Source organism: Anoplopoma fimbria, chromosome 1, assembly GCF_027596085.1.
Source record: "Anoplopoma fimbria isolate UVic2021 breed Golden Eagle Sablefish chromosome 1, Afim_UVic_2022, whole genome shotgun sequence".
NCBI classification, from domain to species: Eukaryota; Metazoa; Chordata; class Actinopteri; order Perciformes; family Anoplopomatidae; genus Anoplopoma; species Anoplopoma fimbria.
The window spans coordinates 10,564,433-10,585,988 of NC_072449.1; the positions used below are offsets into that span (position 1 = coordinate 10,564,433).

The 21,556-nt window shown below is 38.2% G+C and overlaps 1 protein-coding gene across 1 annotated transcript; it reads left to right on the plus strand.

Annotated features, from left to right (window-relative positions):
* Window positions 1-1,637: 1,637 nt before the first annotated feature.
* porb (P450 (cytochrome) oxidoreductase b) lies at window positions 1,638-21,472 on the plus strand. The gene is made up of 16 exons (XM_054616849.1): window positions 1,638-1,711; window positions 4,545-4,732; window positions 11,033-11,081; window positions 12,057-12,185; window positions 12,798-12,950; window positions 14,300-14,424; window positions 14,772-14,861; window positions 15,837-15,935; window positions 16,251-16,367; window positions 16,492-16,610; window positions 17,213-17,394; window positions 17,559-17,708; window positions 17,843-18,110; window positions 18,530-18,675; window positions 19,341-19,426; window positions 19,869-21,472. The coding sequence occupies exons 2-16, from the start codon at window positions 4,554-4,556 to the stop codon at window positions 20,011-20,013; spliced, it is 2,037 nt and encodes a 678-aa protein (XP_054472824.1). The 5' UTR covers window positions 1,638-1,711; window positions 4,545-4,553; the 3' UTR covers window positions 20,014-21,472.
* Window positions 21,473-21,556: the final 84 nt, after the last annotated feature.

The window sequence follows — 21,556 nt, forward strand, 5'->3', positions numbered from 1 at the left end:
TTCCTTTTACTAGCTTCTGTAAATCTGTTTAAAGTACTACAAAGTGTTTGATTGTGCATGTGTCGGAATATGTTTGAATGCTGCCCTTTATTCCTTATATGTGGTTGAGTTGGGCGTGTAAATTCTGAGTTTCGCTGCAGGGATTAAAAAGTACATGTCATTCTATCTCCTTATGTAACATTTGACATTTCTTTCCTCTCCCGCTGGTACTTGTTACTTACTTGAGTATTTCAATTTAGTGTTATATTAAACTTTTTCTCCACTACATTACAGGCCGAAATATTATATATTTTACACCACAACACTTATCTGAAAGCAATAACAGATTATTTTGCATATTGTACAAAACCTGTGATGATCTTATAAAATTTGATTAATTGTATTAACTGCCAGGAAGTCTAAAGATTATAATAATAATACAAATATAATAATGTTGACAGGCAGTGGTTGAAGAAGTATTAAGAAGGTTATATACTTAAGTAAAATTGGCTATGCCATGGCTTTAAATGTACCCCATTAAATAGACCTAGTACTTAGCAACAAACTGTACTTCAACTTCAACCAAAAGTAAAAGTACTCATTTGCATAATGGCCCCTATTACTATTGGATTACTGTATATTATTGCACCTTTATTATTAATGTATTAATATGTAAGCAGTACTTTCATCTTGTAATTTCAAGACGGCACCGATTTAATATATTTATGTACAACAGGGTCACTTATGTGGTAATGATTAATATTTTATAAAATGATTTAGTATTTAAAATATCAATTTGAGAAGTAACTATATCTGTTAATTAAATGGAGTGGAGTAAAACGTTCAACAATTCCCTCTGAAATGTACAAAAAAGCAAAATAAGGAAACACAAATACATAATAAGAAGATAGAGATAAAAATTAAATGAACTCAAATCTGACCAAAAACTAAACTAGAACTAAGATCATACTCTAAACATATATGCAGTTGTGTCTGGTCATTTTCTGTATTTAGTTAGTGCAAGTCCAGTAGATACTGTACAATATATTGTCTTGTATTGATATGGAAAGTAATTAATTTGTATCATAATGATGACTTTTGGGAATAACTCAAATGAATATATATGCACACATAGTTTCGATGAAAATTAAAGTTAAAATACTTCAAACTTGTACTTAAGTACAGTACATGGCTGCTGATATTTGTCATTCTGCTCCCCAATGAATACCTCTTATACTTTAAGTACTTTTGGGGGGTTAATAGTACAGAATACCCTCTAAGTAGCACAGAACATTTTTGATGAGTGTGCCTTTCAGTCTGTCAAGGATACACACGTCTGCTGGCTGAATTACACAACCATGACCCCTTGCCTGCTGCGCCCATGAATGTTTAAATTGAGTCTCAACAGGGACTCAAAAACACGTGACGTTCGCTCAGTGTTATTAGGTAATCCCTGTTTGGACCAGTCCAAATTGGGACACGTGTTAGATTAAATTATTAAGTAAAGACACTTTATTCAAGCGGAAAATCCAGACACAAATGTATTTTTTAAAAATAAAAACATTTGCAGAGTATTAATACATTTAATAATGGCTTAGTTATTATAATCTGGAGTCGAAAGTGTGGGAGTCCACCCCCGCTGCCAGGGGTGAGTTGGTTTGATCCTATATGGCGGAAGGATTCCTTCCGTGTTGGACACAGTGTGAGCCCGACACAAAGAGGGGAGGCCAAGGTAAGCACTGCGCCAAACTCACATTGATTTTGTGCTTTTTCCATCAGCTTTAGTCTGTGGCAGTCTGTGGGATGCGATGATAGAAACACACCAAAAGCAGAAACTCAAACTACAGTCCATGTTTGTGTGCGGAGCATGATCCAAAGAGAAGCGCAGACTGTGTTACGCAAACTGAGTTGGACAACTTATATCACTGTGGAGCAAGGCGTTTTTCTTTGCTTAAGAAAAATGCAATCTTTGCACAAATTATGTTTTAGACAACACTTTTTAGTCTGCACAGTGAGATGTGATTATATTCACAGTATTGTCACGGTCCAGTTAGTAGTCAGGGCCCTGTCTCCTCCACAGATGATCATCTTCTTAATTGCTCTCATTTTTACTTTCCTTTCTAAATTAGAAAAATCAATGTAGTTCAATTAAGATAAATGAAACAGGTGTCTACATTACACGTGCTGTAACAGTCACGTGCACTACCATGACTTTGACTGTTACATAATTATTTGCTTAAAGCAGAAGATCCAAGGTGAATTGTTTGGATGAACTCTGGTAAACCTCGTCCATGTCTAATTTCATGGATCATTTAAACCTCCCAGTGGCAACAGATATTAAGAAAAAAACTTTATTCACTTGGCTTTATTGGCTAGGAACTTCAACCAAAGTGTCACATGATTTGAATAGATGATGTGGTAACATATACAGTGTCTTTGTCATGGGTTTGTGTGGCTTTACCCGGAAAACCTCCTTCAAGAATAGTCACTTTTGTTTCCTTTATGTCATGTCTTAAAAATACCATTCACCACTGTGTGTGAAAAATATCAATTAGTATCAGTAATTAATATCTTTAATAGTTTAATAATCAGTTGCTGTGTTGTTAGGTTTTGTCTGTTATAGTGACAACTTGTAGCTGCTTCTTTTATACATTCATGACACGTTTAAGACAGGAGGACTTGTGTTCTCAGTTGGAGTTGCTAATTGGCTCTGCTGGGAGATCACTGAGCAAAGTAGTCAACAAACTATCATAACACACAGGAGACAATATTACTGTTTAAATTATGTATGCGTGTTCTTTGTGTGTTTGTATGTGTTTGTGGGCATTACCTTAACTCTTGGATGATCGGACTAAACTTTTAATATCATAACAATATGTGTTCTGTCCTCATTGATATAATTGTGGTGGGCAATATCAATGTTTACGTATAGCACAATGCAATTAAAAAACACCACAAATGGTTAATTTTCTGTCCAGTTGGGGTATCCTGTTGCATGTCAAGCACCTCTAGCCCCCCTTCTTCGCTGCCTCTATACAGGGCTGGCCACTGTCCAATAAGGGCAAAATGCCAAAAAACAATAACTTTTAAAACCGTTTAATATCAATGAAGAGAAAAGGGTTTTAATACCCTTCATGAAGGTAAGATAGGAAATACAAACAAGACAGTGTTTTTTTCCCCTCCTATGCCAGAGTGATTGTTTGTAACCGGACATTTCTTTAGTGCTGACACAGCGCTATAAAGATATCTCAGGCTCTGCAAGACTAATCAGAGAGCCCTAAAGTTTATTTTATTTTATTTTTTCCCATAAGTACATATCTTGGTCACAAGTCTTTGATAACTAAATTAAACAGATTTCAATTAAAATCTTTTATGTTACGTGGGCCTGTGCAAACAAATATGAACATCAGCCAATGTATCATTATCAGACCTTTTATACTCCTAAATATCTATTTGTATCCGCCTTAAAAATCCAGTATTTGTGAGGCTATACTGTAGATATGCTAAAGGCATAATAAGAGGCTGTTAAAAAACTAGCGAGTACAAATTTGACAGACCATGCAGTTAAACATAAAAACGTAGCTGCTGTTTAGCTACTGTCATGTCAGAATTGAATTTTTCTGTCTTGCTGTCTAGTGATTATATTCCGCTTAAAAATGATACACATTAAATAAGAGACAATCACTCATTCATATTCCATTGCAATGCAATCATTTGTGAAATCATCATTGAGATATTCTATTTAGGAGTTACAGGTGTAAAAAGTGGTTTTGACTGCTACGTTTTTCTCTGCCAATAGTATCACAAGCCGGTATTACAGCCACTTCTGTACCTTACTTGGCACGCAGGCATAGTTGAAATGATTTGCTTATTAATAAGCCAGTGCTTTATCGAGTGAGTATGTGTTTAGAGTACATGGCTGTTTTCTAGTTTCGGACTAGCCGGTCTACAGGAATCGCAGAGACCCTGATCCCATTGTATTCAATCCTTGAACCAAGTTGAAACTTGAGAGCTCTGAACATGATGTGTTTTTGTGCTCAGTGTGATAAGAGCTGCTGTAGTTGATGCATGACAAGAAACTCCTTGTGTAACGAAAGCAGTGGATTGTGATGTTCTAGTATGTATAGAGCCAATTGTCCAGTAATGCATGCATAAAAGCCCTCATTGTAGGGCATGGCATGTAGGATACTGCTCACACATGTTAGCAATCATATAGTTCTGTGCAGCAAATTTAACCAGTTTTATGCAAGAGTCCCCAGTTTTGTTCAGTTGGATTTTGTAACTGAGACTGTTGAACTGAAACTGATTATCACATGCTGATTTTTACTTACAGCTAACTTAGTCATTATAACATAAGGATTGTGTTATTAATAAATATGGTGGGTAATTTTTCTATCAATATGTAAGACTACAAACGTATCAGCTGGAGGTGGCAAATATTTGCTTTTTTAATCTTCAAGAAATTATGATTCAATTTGCTAAGTTTGATCATAAAACTTTCTTGCTCTATTCGAACAGTGCATTTTCGACTGTGGTCTAACGCTTTTTGTTCTGTCCCTATGTAGAGTGTCAACATGACAGACATGGGCGCCGAGACCGCCGCCCACACCGAGCCCATGGCTGATGAAGAGGAGCCTCTTTTCAGCAACCTGGACCTCTTCCTCTTCTCCCTGATCATCGGCCTTGTTATTTACTGGTTCATGTCCCGCAAGAAGCCTGAGCCCATCCCCGAATTCAAGAAGCTCGACACACCGTGAGTATCCATCACAGTATACCTTGTTATTTATTATAATCTGTCTCCTTTTTTAGGAGAAAAAATTAGTGCTTCTGCAAGGTAAAGAAATAAGTTTGAACCCTGAAGCGGCCAAATGTAAGGGGAAGAGTGTGTATAATTAGATAATACTTTATTTATCTTACGGATTGTGTAGATTTTACAGATTCTTATTCTGATCGCTGTTCTGTATATTGGGAGGGAGTTTGATCATTCCTGGTTTTAATTCCTAGAATATTATTTTTATTACATAATTTAAGTAATATATTATTATTGTAACAGAATATGTTGCTATCTTCCTATCTGGACTCTGTTAATCTCAGCTCTTCCATCTGGCAGAAAACACTTTAGTTGGGCCAAACTCTGAGGTAAAGTGGTCTTGTGTGTGTATACAATAATTTACTTTAAAATATAATCTATAACCACATTGTATTTGATCTCACACATACTGTAGTTTATGTAAAAGCTATATACTGTTGGTGTAGTGAGAGGCTACTTTTTTAGTCGTCATTTGTCATTGGACATGGCTTATTGTTCATCATAAAGAAGAATGATGAACAGGTGTGTGTATCTTCAGTGTTCTGCATATGTCTCATTTCATTACAGCAGTTAGATTGTTTTTCTATTATCCTTCACTCAGGCTGGGTCTAGCTGACACTAGATGGACCCTGAAGCAAGAGTGCACAGCTTAAAGGTTGTAAATGTTCCACTAGTAGCGACCTTTGTTTGGCTCTCCTTGTCCTGCTCTTTATCAGTCTCGGTTACTTGACTTATCTGATCTCTATCTCTCTCTCTCTCTCTCTCTCTCTCTCTCTCTCTCTCTCTCTCTCTCTCTCTCTCTCTCTCTCTCTCTCTCTCTCTCTCTTGTGTGGGTGCCTGTTCCCTTCACTTATAACCAGGGATGTCACAATCATGACATATTAGTTTACGATTAATTATACAAATAATTAGCTTGTTTATTGAAACAATGTTTAACCACTCGCTCTGCTGCACTGATTTATTTTAAATTGTTTCCGATCTAATGCAGCAAAAAAGCGTTTTTTGACAGTTAAGTAATGTAGAAGGACATTGGCATTAGCAGAGCGTAGTGGACGGGCTGGGGTGTTTGGTTGAACCGTGTCCTAGATGTAGGATTGGCTTGAGCCATTAACAGCACGATAGACAAGTACCAGTGTCTTGAATCCGATTCAAGCAGCCACCATGACAGTGCAGAGGAGCAGAGTAATGTCTGAGATCTTGGGAAGGTTGAAGACCTGCCGGGCTGTAGCATTCTGGATAAGCTGCGGATCCTTCTGGTCAGTCTGGAGCGCTGAAGTCAGTAAGTTACAGTAGTGTAAGTGCAAGATGACAAAAGCCTGGACCAGAACCTGCAGCGCCTTTGGAGGAGGATTGGATGTGACCTCCTGATGTTATGGAGAATTAATCTGCAGAAACGGAGTCTGAATCTGGGCCTTAGATTTTTTTATGGCGATGTAGAGGTCACGGACGGGAGATGCATTTCTCGGAAGGGAGAGCAGCTCAGATTTTTGTCTCAGTTTTAGAGCCAGGTGGTTTGCAGACATCAGAGATATCAGCTGAGATCTCCAAAACCTTAAGAAAAACAATTTCACGCTTGCAATTTACACAGAAATGTCTTTTTAAATGCTTACTAATCTCCACCAGTATTCATCAGTTGCAAAACATTGATTTACCAATATGAACAGTAATAATAATAATAATAATGGATTTTATTTATATAGCACACTTTAAAATACAAAGAAATCTCAAGGTGCAGTGAGTGAGAGATAAGATTTTACGCCCATCAGTGACAGCCAGAACCGCAACAGGTGCTGCCAAGATAAACAGATTTAACTTATTTTTGAGGACCTAAAAGGACCCCCTTTGGACAATTTGATCCGGTGCAGATTGTGAGAACCTGTATTAACGCAGAGCCGAGTGGGTTGAGTTCAACCGAGAGGTGAGTGTGCTGTGTAGATTTTGCTGCAAAGTATAGTTGTTGTGTTGTGTTGTGTAGCGGTGTATGTGGCCTTGTTAACAATATCAGCCTTGGTGATGGTGTGCAAAGCGAGTATAGCCTAGTTGGGCTTGAAACCATGACATCTTGCATATTGCGGATTGAGTCTGTGTAAGGCAGCATAACACTGGAGCACTAGTACAAACCCACACGGTATTTCACTCACTGAATCTAACGATAATGCAAAAATGGGGCTCGGGGCAACTCAAACAATCAGGCAATTATGTGAAAATAGCGACAGGCTTACTCATCACTTAGTGGAGGGATGGAGGCTTGGCTTAATTTCAGTGGACCCTCCTTCAACTGGCCACTTTTTTAAGTCCCTCCCCACCCGCAACACAATTTCTTTGGTCGCCGGAGTAAAGCCTCGGGGGCAGCGGCAGCAGCCTCACTCGCTGTGTGGCTGAGGCCTTGTGTGGTTACGTGAATGGAGACAGTGTTGGAGGCCAAGTGGGGGAGATCCTGACCATTTGTCTGCAAACAGGAGGTTTGCTCGAACGGGGAGGGGTGGGAGTGGAATGACCCCTGTGGAGCACGTTTTGCTTTGGGAAGAGTGTGCATCTGTTGAAGGCGGGAATACAGGAAGAGAACATAGAGCTGGTGTCCCCTCCCCTTAAAGGGAGCAGTGATTACCTAACTGTTATGAAGGGGGCGTAGTCTTCTATGTCTTTCCTGTGCTTTTGTTTTTTGGCCCCGGACCCATTTTGAAAGTTCCCTGGAGGGGGAACGAGGAGGGCGAGCCAAGCTGCTTTTGTGAGTCCTCTCCAAAGGTGGAAAGTTGAGGCAAAAGACAAGCAACTCTTTCTTTGCCCTGAGTTACTTTTTTTTTTTTTTTTTTTTCATTCTTCTTTCCCCACTCCCCTGTTTTTCTTTTTAGTGTGTGTGTGTGTGTGTGGGCTGAGCTGCTCTGCCATTGGAGAAAGGCCATGTCACAAATGGAATCCTTTTATGATAAATGAGGTTGCCATAGCGATGACATTCCCCTCTCTCCTCCAGTGAGATGGGGGCGGGGGATACTTCAGAAAAATCTACCATTCACAGCTCTTTTCCCCCTTCTTCAGTGGTCCACCGAGGAGTTGCTCTCTGATAACCGGCCAGACGCTCAGAATGGATCTTGTAGACTTTTTCCTTCCCAACACCTTTCAGACCGGAGAGGAAAAGGGGCGGGGATGAGGAGGAAGGCATTTTCAGCCCCCGAGAGTGTTTCATTGTGTGTTTGTGTGAGTCAAAAGTGTGGGTCTGCAGCTCGGCTACATTTTTATGGGAAAGTCAGTTTCCCACCATTGTGTCCTCAGCGGTTGCCAGACACTGACAGGGCTCGCAGGCTGTGCGTGTGGAGTTCTGTTGTGTGTGTGCCGAACAGACGCTGCTGGTTTCAGAGAGCAGCACAGGAAGAGGCAGAGTTCAGATTGTGTTGGAGCCTCTGAGGTAGAAGGAAGGCAGCTCTTTCAAAACCTGCGAGTGTCCGGACGCTTTCCTGGACTGGGTTTTATTTTTTCCATTCTGTGGTTTTTGGATTGTTGACGTCCTGCTTTTGATTCTGAGCGTGGCGGTTCCCGGCGTGGCCTAGCCGGTGGTGCTAGTGGCAGTGGTGAGCTACAGGGCTGAATGCCATGGGCTGTGTCTTCTCCCTGCCAGAGGACAGGAGAGATGCTGCTGAGAGGTCAGTAAAGGGTTGATTCACTGCTCCTTCTAAAGCACCATAAGAGTATTTATTTTTATTTTGATACCTGCTTGAAATTAAAATGCATAAACATTAACCACCAGCTATTGTTTAAACTGTTTAGTGTGATAGCACAGAGCACATGAGGGCATGTAAGGTTTTGAATCACACCTTTTTGTAAGTGATTTGTTAAGTGTGCAACTTGTGGCTTATTTCCAAAGTAATCTTTACACAGAGTAATTTGCTTGTTTCTAGCACAGACTTGCAAGATAGTGGTTTCAAAGACCACACAATGTTCCCAGTGGGTTATGTAAGAGATGTTAATCAAATCTGTTTAACTAGATACATAATATGATTATTGGGTCTTCTGTTTTTTTCCTTCTTTCCACAAGCTTCTCAAATGCTGTGCAGTCAGTTAGCATTGTGTTGCACATTTTCAGGCTTGTTTAATTTCATTGGGTTCATATTGCAAAATGAAAAACATGTCATTGGTTGTAGTAAGATCACCTCCACGTTTAAATGTCTGCAGATTTACTCAGTGTTCTTGTTTGAAAAGGTTAAATTCCTGAATGGATGAATAAATGGAAGGTTTATTCTGACCGTATATACAGATGATGAGCTCTGAACTATTTGGACTAAACTGTTATTGTTCAAACAATACAAAGATTATGAGGCCATGTGCATGTTATCAGAGCCCAACAGGCAGTCTCAGCAGTATTTCTGTTTTAGGAAAATCCTGACATTAAAAACATCTGGTATGCAAAGCCAACTTTGTGAACTTAAAACAATGTTGTTTTGATAATAATGACAAAGATGCAACTAGCACTTACTGACACTTACTGATGGCGTCAACTATGATTTTTTTTTAGTTAATATTTTTGTCCGTATGTTTTGTATTTTTTTCTTGTATATTCATCCCATTAAGACTTTATACCCTTGTGAGATTAAAACATGACACTAAATAACCCAACTTTTAATAGAATGGGGAAATGATAAATTGCAATTTTTGATTGGGCAGTTATTAGTGATCCAGATCATCCATGTCCCAGAATATCATTAAATATTAGTTTATATTTAAAGTTACACTGATGGAGAAATCAATAACTTCTAGTTTAATTTTACAAAAGCTCAAGACACTTTGCATCTGTTGACACATTGTTCAGGTACTAAAGATTGTGAGCTCTCGGTACCTGGCTGGCTATTTTTCTGATGACGTCAGACAATCCTCACACTTTAAGTGACTGTGGGCCGGTGAGGCTAAGTCAGAAAGAGTCTGCTGAAGCTAACAGGAATGCTTCAGCTTGAGGGCAAAGGCCTGTTTTAAATTGTAATCAGGAATTTACACCTCGCTTCAGAGTGCACGGTCTATATTAACCACCGGGGCCCGTATTTATGGCCTGTTGGGCACCGTGCCTGCCTCTAACACACATTAAGTCTATTTACAACCTAAAGATCCCTTCCAAAGAAAAGCTGTGTGCAGAGGTCAAATAAGGCAAATACATTTATTGTCTCTATTTCTCGCTGCTTTTATGGCTATCCTACAGCTTTGTTGCTTTCAAATGTGGAAAATCTGAAAACATATTCAACTGGGATTCTACCTCTGCTTGTATTTATGTGTAGCCTTATTATTCCTTTTTTCAGTGCAGACAGAGTGGAGCTGGACCTTTTGATGCTGATTGAAGCGGCGTTGCCTTTTATCAGGCTCGATAATAGATTTTGCTTCCTGCGTCCCTTTATTTTTTTATTCACACAGTGTGTTTGCACATGTTGTTTTGATCTGTTTCTGTCCATTAATTACTCCCTGGATGAATCTGAATCAAGATTTTAAGTTTCCATGAGGTGTAACCGGTAGTAATTACGTATCAACCACTGCATCATGAACTATGCTTACTGGTATGCTTACTACGTGAGCTTTTACACACAGCCAGTATGACTAATGCTTGTACGGCTGCTGAGTCACTGCTTTTCTACTGTTGTAAGAATAACACTAACAATGACTTGACAATATGGCCACATACCCAAAAGTTGGTGCTACACAAGTATTTAGTTGCCAACTATTATATCAATAATTTGCATTTATTATCATATTAATAATTATATTACATTATAGGGAAGGAATCGCATAAAATAATAAATATCCATGCTTAAATGAAATGTTGTGCATCAGTTAAAACTCTTAACATGCTTAAAACAAAAAAAAAAAAAAAACTTTAGCCAATAGTGTTGGCTTCAAATCATCAATTTTGGCCAACACTATTACATTTCTGATCAATTTAATCACTTGGCCCTAATAATGCTGCTCCCTATAAGTCAGGTGACTGATAATGTTAACTTGTCAGCCAGTTCTGCTCTATTGTTTGTTTGTGAGTCTTTTACCTGGAAGATAATTAAATCCTCGGCTGCGCACGTACATAGTATTTCTGCTACTGTCTGCTTGGAGGAAGTGTTCCACACATGCGCAGTAGATCTCATTTAATTTCCCACAACTGATGGTGAACAAGTTAGTTTTTAATCATAGTGTCATGGTAAAAGTTGTCTCTCTGTGTTTTTTTAACGTAATGAATTACTTAATAACAAGTCAAACATGTTTTTTTTTCTCCCCCAGAGCACCGACCACAAGAGAGACCAGCTTCATCGAGAAAATGAAGAAAACAGTGAGTGATGTGACTTATTCCTTCCCATTACTTCTGCTTCAGTTGTGTTCTATGTTAAACATCTCATGTTTCCAACACAGAGTTCTTCTCCAGGGTCAGTATATTGCTGCTGTTCCAAAACATGACTCAGGGTTTTTAAACGAACACTGTGAGCCTTTTGTACAACATTAGATAGCGTACAAATAGTGCATCCACCTCAGAGTTTTCCCCAGTAAAAACCTGTTGATGTTAGTGTTTTAATAAATTAAGTCAACCTCTATCCTGCTCAATAGATGAAGAATGTAATGATAACTTCATTTATTTGATGACTTATACAATGACTATAATGTTTCCCTCTGCCTATATGATAATACTGTATGCAGTTCTAGATTTAGAAACACTGTTTTGACTTTGATGGTCCACAGTTTACAAGCCAGCCTTGAGAAAAGACTTTGGTTTTGAATCATGTGGGTTTTGCGGTAAATATTTCAGATACCATGATGGTGGCAGAAAAAAACTTTGGTCCACAGGGCCATTTAATTTTGTCTCTGTTTTCCTTTGTTATGAATTATCATGGCAACACTGTAGGCAGGGATAAAGTATTTCAGGATTCTGACAAAAACATGCACAAATGGAACTGTTTATTTGTGAAAAGACAAGATGTATGTTAGAGAAATGTCTCTTTTTTTTTTTTTGTCTTTGTGTGTATTAAGTTCAAGTCATGTGAAGTTATTTAGTCTTTTTATGCAGTTTGGGTTGTACTAAAATCCTCTCCCTGTCACATGCAGAAGCAGTCTAGTTGTCAATGCAGCATTTCAGGATATGTGAGAAAGTACATTTTTTATATATTTCAGTAAATTAAAAAAGAAATACTGTGCCCGTTGTGCTTGCACATGGTTTGTGTGTCATAACATGACACACAAGAAAGACCGGTTAGCTTTTTTTATTGTAGTTGTGGAAGAACGCTTTTAAAACTAAATGTCAATTTGTTACCAGGGCAAGAACATCATTGTGTTCTACGGCTCCCAGACCGGCACCGGAGAGGAATTCGCTAACAGACTGTCCAAAGACGCTCAGCGCTACGGCATGAAAGGAATGGCTGCTGATCCAGAGGAGTATGAAATGGTAATTTGCATCAGTGGAACAATTTACAGATCGTTCTTTTGAATGTTACTTGTGATAGCTGCTGCCGGTTCATTATTTGTGATGACTTCATGGAAAAAGTATCACTGCAGTGCTGAAGACTGAAGAAGTCAATGTGTTACTTTGGCAAAGTAAACATTCAGTTTGCATATCAGTGGTTATAATCTGTTATTGTGATGATGATACAATACACAAACCATGGGAGATTCTAACTGAGCCAAATAAGAGTTTATTATAATACCAGAGTAAAATGATCTTCTAATCATACATTCACTCTGCTGTAATAAAACATGTCCAGGCAAAGTTGGTCTATTAAAAAAAGCAACGAGCATGTGCTCGGATCATAATGCGAAAATGATTAGTCACAACTATTCAAAGTGCACAAAGTTATGACCTCAGGCTTCATCCAAGAATTTGCTGAAAAACTAGGCATAGATTATACATTTTTACACTGATTTGTTAGTCATATGTAATAGCTTGCAAGTTTGCTGACAGGGCAACTCTAGAGGCAGCCTATCAAATATTGAAGAAAAACTTAATTTATCAGTTCTTCATGCTCACTGCCTCTGATTATTATGTCTCATCATGTTCCAGGGGGAGCTGGCCCGTCTGTCTGAGATTAAAAATGCCCTCGCCATATTTTGCATGGCCACGTACGGTGAAGGAGACCCAACAGATAACGCCCAGGACTTCTACGACTGGCTGCAGGAAAATGATGATGAAGATCTCTCTGGACTAAACTTCACAGTGAGTCATAATGCTTAAGTTTTCTAATACTTACTAGCACACAACAACACTGAGAGTACATTGTCATAGAATATGATTTTATATTAATTGTTTTGATGTTAGTGGTGCATGAACATGTCTGTAAGCACAACACAAAGCACAAAGGGGACAGTAACACACATGATGTCAATGACCGAACAAACATTGTGCTAAACTCTCTGTTCTGCACGTTCGTTTGTTGCTTTGTTGCATGTAGGGCTGCAGCTAATGATTATTTAAATCATCAGTTAATCCCTTTAGCTTCTCCTCAATTTATCGTTTGGTTCAGAACACAGTGAAAAATGCCCGTCACATTATCCTAGAGCCCAATGTGATGTCATCTAGCCCAAATCAAACCACATATTCAAATGACAGTAATTCAGGAACGGATATTAATTATTTCTCACAACTGAAAAAAACATGTGGCATTACAAATTACTGAACTATAAATAGTTTGTCAAAATGGCTGATTAATTGTCTCTTGATTGACTTATGGACTCACAATCTTTACATGTTAAAATCATGTGAGTGCAGTTGATGTAATTAACCTAAAATGAGTGACCATGTTTTTCAATGTGCACATTTACTGTATAACTTCTGTTTTGCTCCCCATCAAACCCCTGCACTGTAATAAAGGAAATAACATGCATTAAAAAAAATGCTAACTATTTCCCTTTTATATTTGTTAGAGGTACTGTTACATGTGAGTCTGGTCCACAACCTATTTATTTTGTGAGTCACGCTATGTCAGTTTGCCCAGTCGGTACATACTCCAGTAGCATGAGCTGCGTCTGCCTTTGTGTGCACCATGAAAGAAATGGCTTTGTGTGTTGGGTTGTCTGCTCTGTCTGTTTAAGGTTATTAAGATCCCCATTAGCTACAGCTTTGCAGCAGCTATTCTTTCCGGCTGTGCGTGTGTGTGTGTGTCATTGTGTCATTGTTGGGGTGCAGAGCCTCTGGCCTCATTTTAGTGAAGAACCTGACTGTGGGAAATTCGAGGCACTGGGCACAGTCACGTCCTTCCTCCTGTATTTCATCTACTGTCTCTGCTCTGCGTTAGAGCCACTACATACATTACAGTCACAGAGAGATTTTTGGGGTTCTCTTGTCAGACATTATTCAGTGTGGCATGTTTTTTTCATTCTGAATTTAAGTAGAGTTAATTGCCTGAAAAAAACTTGATAAACGTTCACATGCTTTTCAGATTAACTCTTTACAACCAACTTTAAGTTCATCATGTATTTTTATTTCCATTTTAACTGCTTGTTTTTTTTCAGGAATAAGCCAATTCCTTACTGATGGTTTGTCTCTGTGTCCTGTTCTGTCTCCAGGTATTTGCTTTGGGCAACAAGACATATGAACACTACAATGCAATGGGAAAATACGTCGACAAAAGGCTGGAAGAACTCGGGGCTAAGCGCATCTTTGACCTCGGTTTAGGAGATGATGATGGCAAGTAAGTGCCAAAAAGGAAATGATGACTGTAAACATTTGAGTTTAAAGGTTTTTGGTGCAGCACAGAGAAAGGTTGTTTGGACCTATAAGTCCACGGTAGGCAGCCGAACCAGCATGTCCACTTCTCTGGTACACAATAAATATTAAATCTTAACTGTGATGTCAACTGAAAAATTTGAGGGAAAAAAATCAGCATATTGTCAACTTATTTTCCAAACACAGTCCATCATTCTCGATTCTTATATATGTTAAATGTACATGTTTATATTGTAAATAAGAAGTCTAATTTGTTGTATAAAGGTGTATTTAGATGAGTTTCTCTGCTGACTGGCCTGTATTGTCTTTCAGTCTGGAAGAGGATTTCATCTCATGGAGAGAGCAGTTCTGGCCGGCCGTCTGTGAACACTTTGGAGTTGAAGCCTTAGGAGATGATTCAAGGTTCGTTCACAGACATTTTTCCCTTCTTTATTTTTCCCTTTTTTTCATCATTAATCAGATGATGACAGGGGAAAACTTGCAATCACATTAACACTTACTTATGTGTTCTGAGTAATTGTTACATGATATATTGCATTCATCAGATGAAAGGTAGTTTGCACATAGGGCTTATTTTTTAAGATAAGATAAGGTGACATATTTTTATGTTGCTGGCAGTCCTTAAGAAGAAAATGGACATGGATCACGCAGGTTTGTACAAAGTCTTGAATGTTTGGAAAATGCTCCATTTTTTTTCCAGATTATAAATATGCTTGAATATAAATAAACTCTTCGAATTATACCTGATTTTCAAAACAATCTGGTACTCTATCTACACAATCACTCATGTAAACCAAAAATCTTCTAACGTTTGAAATGAAACCATCCAGTCATCATATTATGCAATACCATGATCAAAACATGAAATCTGAGTTATTATGAACAACTGGTTAAATAAACAAAGTGAAAATATACATTTATTGCATTGAGTAGTAAGGAATTCATAATCATTTCGATGATAAAGGCCTTGAGAGTGTAGACATTTTTTTGGTGTAGTTTAGTTTTTTACTTTACTCTTAAAAAGCTGTACGAACCCTGAATCGCAGACTGAAGTTACAAGGTGATCTGCACTTTGATTAGCAAACGGGACTCAAACAGATCAGCGTCACATGGGCTTGGTTTAAAATTGCACCCCACCCAAAGTCTTTTTGTTCGGTCTTTATGTGAGACTTATTATCTAACGCTCAACATGACATATTTGATTTATGATGAACCCCACCCATCTGTATGTGAAATGAACAAATGCCAAGAAAATCTTTTAAATGTTTTAAGTTGGCGTGCATCACTAGTCTGTAATCTTAACATCAATTAAACGTATTTCACTATGTATGTGTACATTGTCTGAAGAAGCTAACTTCAAGTTATTTCCCCTCACAGCATTCGTCAGTACGAGCTGAAGGAGCACACCGACATCAACATGAACAAAGTCTACACAGGAGAGATCGGTCGCCTGAAGAGTTTTGAGGTCCAAAAGCCGTGAGTACTTCAGTAAAGATGCTGCTCACCACCATAACTCATTCATTATGAAAGTCCTATGTGTCCAGTCACTGCTCACATTTCACCCACATGTTTAACAAAGTTTACCAAAGTTCACTCTCTGAAAATGAAGCTTTTTGCCCCCTAGTGGACACTGTAAAACATTTCTGCAGGCCTTGTGCATCAGACATTAATTATTTCTTTATAGAATGAAATATATTTTCTTTTTAGATTTTACATCTCTCTTGTGATCTCTTTGATCAACCCTTTGAACTTGCATTTTTTCATTTAAGTTGTTGCTCTTTTATTTTACAGGCCCTTTGATTCGAAAAACCCTTTCCTGGCCCCCGTCACTGTCAATCGCAAACTCAACAAAGCCGGTGATAGACATCTTATGCACCTGGAACTAGATATAACTGGCTCCAAGATCAGGTGAGAATGGTTGGCTGTATCTATAGCTAATCCCATTTGCACTTCATGACTATATGAAAGAAAGCTCATGATTAATTTATGAATACAGGTCAAAGTCTGAATTAGTCTGCCTCTGTCATTTCAGATATGAGTCGGGAGACCACGTTGCCGTTTTCCCCACAAATGACTCTGCATTGGTGAACAAACTGGGACAAATCCTTGGAGTGGACCTTGATGCGGTTATCTCTCTTAACAACCTTGATGGTATGGCATTGAAAGCACGAAACACGTTGACTTTACTGGCTCGTCCCTGAAACCCTCTCACGAAAACCTCTCTTGATATCTAGACTCGCAGCAGATGCATTGGATATTGTTATATTACTGCAATAGAGTGTTATTGCTGTAATCTAAGATGTTGACTTTTGTTACGAATTACATGAATTTCCTGTCGTCATGAAGGTTATCAGACGTACTTGCAGTGGCATAATCGATAGTCGATGCAGCTCCTGTTCAGCGTTTATTAACATTCTTAAACAAGACCATGAAAGAAGCTGTAATTCCCTGTACAGATGTGTGCTTTGTGACCTTTAATCAAAATTAAATTAATTAAAACTGCTTTTAATAAGGAGAGACAGTGCAGTAATACAACTAGAAGAACAGCAAGTAACCAAGTTTATGTTTCATACATTATTAAAACCCAAAATAAATGATGTGACGGTCAAGGAGACAGGAAGCTCTATATAAATAGAAAGCATTTACTCCTTAGATTAATTAGAGCAGTAAGTTATAGTAGTAGTAATAGACATTTTCAAGCTTTTTATGAAAAGCATTTTTAAAAAACGAAATCTGTTTATTTATTTTTTCAGAGGAGTCCAACAAGAAGCACCCATTCCCCTGCCCCACCACCTACCGCACAGCGCTCACTCACTACCTGGACATAACAAACCCCCCTCGCACCAACGTCCTCTATGAGCTGGCACAGTACGCCACCGACCCAAAAGACCAGGAGAACATGCGCAAGATGGCCTCTTCCTCACCTGAGGGCAAGGTCAGTACCAAGTGGTAACGAATAACAAATTTCAGTTATTATCTAGTTGATGTTATTAAAAACACATCTGCATTTACATCTCATCACTGTGTGTTATTGATGCCACTTTTTTCTACCCTTTTCCACCTCTTATGCTTCATGTTATTGTCTTTCTGTCTCTACAGGCTCTCTACCAGAGTTGGGTGTTGGGTGCCTGTAGAAACATCCTGGCCATCCTGGAGGATATGCCTTCTTTGAAGCCTCCCGTTGACCACATGTGTGAGCTGCTGCCTCGTCTCCAGGCTCGCTATTATTCCATTGCCTCCTCCTCAAAGGTAATTCCCTTCTAAATCACCCATGACATTTTTTACACATGTTTTTTGTTGATATAGGTGTTAGCAGCAAGGAAGCAAAAAAGTTTTGTCTCAGATCTGAGAATTAACTCTCAGAACTCTCCCGCGTTCTGTAGGTTCACCCCAACAACATCCACATCTGTGCTGTGGTGGTGGAGTACGAGACCCTGACTGGCCGCACCAACAAGGGAGTTGCCACCAACTGGCTGAAAAACAAACTGGTCACTGACAACGGCCACAAGTCCACTGTTCCCATGTTCATCCGCAAGTCTCAGTTCCGCCTGCCTTTCAAGGCCACCAACCCAGTGATCATGATCGGACCTGGGACCGGAATTGCTCCCTTCATGGGCTTCGTCCAAGAAAGAGCCTGGCTCAAAGAACAAGGTATTTATAGACATGTGTGTGTTTGAATGTTGTTGTTTGTCTGACCTTTCTGCAACCTTACATCTCCACAAGGATAGAACGATGAGACCTCTACATATCTTTGTGTCATTTCTGACCTTGTGTACACTACATGGCCACCAAAAATATTTTTTAAAGCATTTAAGGGGATAGTTAATGGATACAAATAATCAGTAATTGAATAACTTTAATTCAGTAGCATTCTTGATTAGTCTGAACACAGACCTGTTAGCTAAATTGGAATTGTGAGATAGTAAGAATTCTTATAAAACATCATAATTGTGTTTGCAGTCCGGTCTGAGAATTACTTGATATGTTATATTTTTAAAAACCTCAGTAGAATAGCCTGAATGGAATAAATAGAAGGTATGAAATAATCTTTGTTTTTTTTTTCTTTATAGGAAAGGAAGTTGGAGAGACGGTGATGTATTTCGGCTGCAGACACAAGAACGAGGATTATCTCTACCAGGAGGAGCTGGAGGAAGCAGAGAAGAATGGAGTTCTAACACAGCTTAATGTTGCATTCTCCAGAGACCAGGACCAAAAGGTACAACTGTCTTCCTTTCTGCTGTTAGTTTTCGTAGACCGAAATGTCTGTCATGCCATGCAATGTCTATAAAAAGCTGTCCTGTGACATGTTTACCTACGTTTCAAAGAAGTTCTTCCCGCCTGAAACCCATGAACAACACACCTCCAAAAATGATCTTTATGTGATTTAAATAATTGATCAATGTTTTGGTAAATAAAAAATTCAGACACTGTTGAAATAATGAATGAGACTACAAATGTACTGTCGACTGTATAGGCATGGCCCAAAATACTGGTATTGACCATAACTGTGATATTTTAAAATTAAATAATGCTCTCATGTTAAAAACAAACAAAATATAATATTGTGTAAATAATCCAGCCCCTCTTAAATCTTTTAATAAACAGTTATGGTTACAGACTCTTTCCTCCTCCGTACACTTGAAGATTAATTTGAATCACAGCATTATTTGTTTTTTTATTTTCAAATTTTCGTGATAACATTGTTACATGATGAATCGGTAGTGAAAATCAAATATGACGACAGCGATTATACTGTGGATAATTTATCTGTGTGTGTGTATGTTGATAACCCTTTGTTACTTATATATTGTTTGTGTGTGTGGAACTTTTCGACCATGTGATGCACATATGAACAATGTTTCCTCTTTCCATTTTCCAAAGGTGTACGTGCAGAATCTCCTGAAGACGAATAAGGAGCATGTCTGGAAGCTGATTCACTCAGACAACGCTCATATCTACGTCTGCGGGTAATTAACACATTTGACCAGCCAAAGATTTATATTAAATAACATGTATTCAAAAAGACAGAACTTTTCACATTCATATCTTTATGTTGTGAAAGAACACTAAATTGAGTTGTGGAATTTTTGTGCACTTGAATTGATTTTTCAGATCATTTTTAACCATTTCATATAAAGGAAATAGGAACGTATACTGGAGGTAAAACAATGCTGAAATCTAGAAACACAGATTCTCTCTGGCGCCTCCTAGTGGGATACTGAGAATTGGTTTATATTGCCATCATTCATGAAGCATTAGCAAATAACTTCCATGTTTTTTAGGTAAACAACTTTTTTATTTAAAGGGGAAAATCCTCCAGTAGATGGATAAACAAGAAATATATAATATGAAAAATGACACTAAAACAAAGACGTCTCGACATCTAAATTTACCTCTTTCTTGTTTTAGGGATGCAAAGAGAATGGCTCACGATGTGCAGACGACCCTCTATGAGATAGGAGAAGAGCTGGGAGGCATGACGCGCACACAGGCCACAGATTACATCAAGAAACTGATGACCAAGGGACGCTACTCACAAGATGTCTGGAGTTAAAGATGCTCAGACCCAGCCTCACTACTCAAAGTGGTGCTTTTAAATGTTCTATTTTTATTGTGGGTCTTGTTTTATCAGGACTGAATATAAAAAAAACATTAAACATGTGTGTTCATCACCCTGATTCATGAGAGCTACAGGTAGGAGAAAATCATGAGGCAAACACTACCTCAGCATATTCAATCTGTGTTTTGTAAGGGTACTCCATAATGTATCTGGACCTCTAGTGTGTGCTTGAGTCCTCACTTGAGCCGAGGTCTTACACCCAACAGCATTTACCCCATCTGCAGCAAAGTCATCCTCATTTCAGATTTTATTTTTTTGAGATTCAGTTTTATATTAATGAGTTTATAACTTTATAAGCAGCTGATGACAAATCTGAGTGCTATGGACATCTGGATCTACACAATATAATTCCGCTGAGAATATAAATATTTAAATTGAAAATGTAGAAATCTCATTCAGTTTTGCCATCTTTATACATTTGTAACATTCATCTAATTGATTGACTGACTTATAGACGTAACACCAAAGCAAATAATATTGGATCATGCATAAGTCTAAAGTGAATATACTAGAGCATGTGTGTTTACTGGTGCAGTGTGAAGGGTGCTGACTTCAGTTTCTCTCAGACGAACTTGGAATATTTAGAAAGTACTTAAAATGCATTAAATCCTTTAGACAATATGTATAAAAATGTAATAACTAGTATGCAATTATCTTTTGACAAGGGATTTTGTCCGTTATGCATAAGTTGTTGTTAATTTGATCAGTAACTTTATCCTTTTGAGAGGCACAAACAGTAATGCAAAGGGGAAGATCATTTACAGATAAAAACATGATCAATATGTGCTTTTTATCTCTCATAATAGTAGGGCTTCAAACATGATGAAAATGAATCTGTAAGTACCCTGAAATATTTGTCAAATGTTAATTAGAAATATGCTTCAAACCAGATCTGGATTCCCAAATGGTGGTTGTTTATTTGATATGCATCTGACACCAAATGAGTATGAAATGGGATTGTATTGTGGCAGTAATACCCGGACATATGACACCCACCTCTGCTCGATTATCTGTATTTACAAAAAAAAAAAAAAAAAAGTATTTTGTCTGATCACATATGCACCACTACATGGAGAACATGACCAGACATATCAAAACACTTGGTTTGTCTCACAGCATCTGTTAGTCTGTCCTTTTTTGTGAATATGGGGAGTTTGAGGAGTTCAGCCAACCAGATGAAGTACTGCTTGTGCCTTTTTACCACTGCCTTATGTATTTAGTTAGCATTTAAGCCCTGACGCCTGACTGTCTTTCTAACAGTTTTTTTTGTTCTTTCATGCTTAAAAAGTCACTTTACCCAGTGCTGTCCCTTTTTGGCATTGCTCTTTATGGTGTAACAGTTTGATTTTATCAAGGCAAGCATTTTTTAATGAATAAAATTGGAATAATTTGTTGGGTCGATTACTTTTTGGGGTGGATTCAATAAGGTTTTACTTCATGAATAGTCATCTCTTTCAGCCATTTGTTGTCGGAGAGC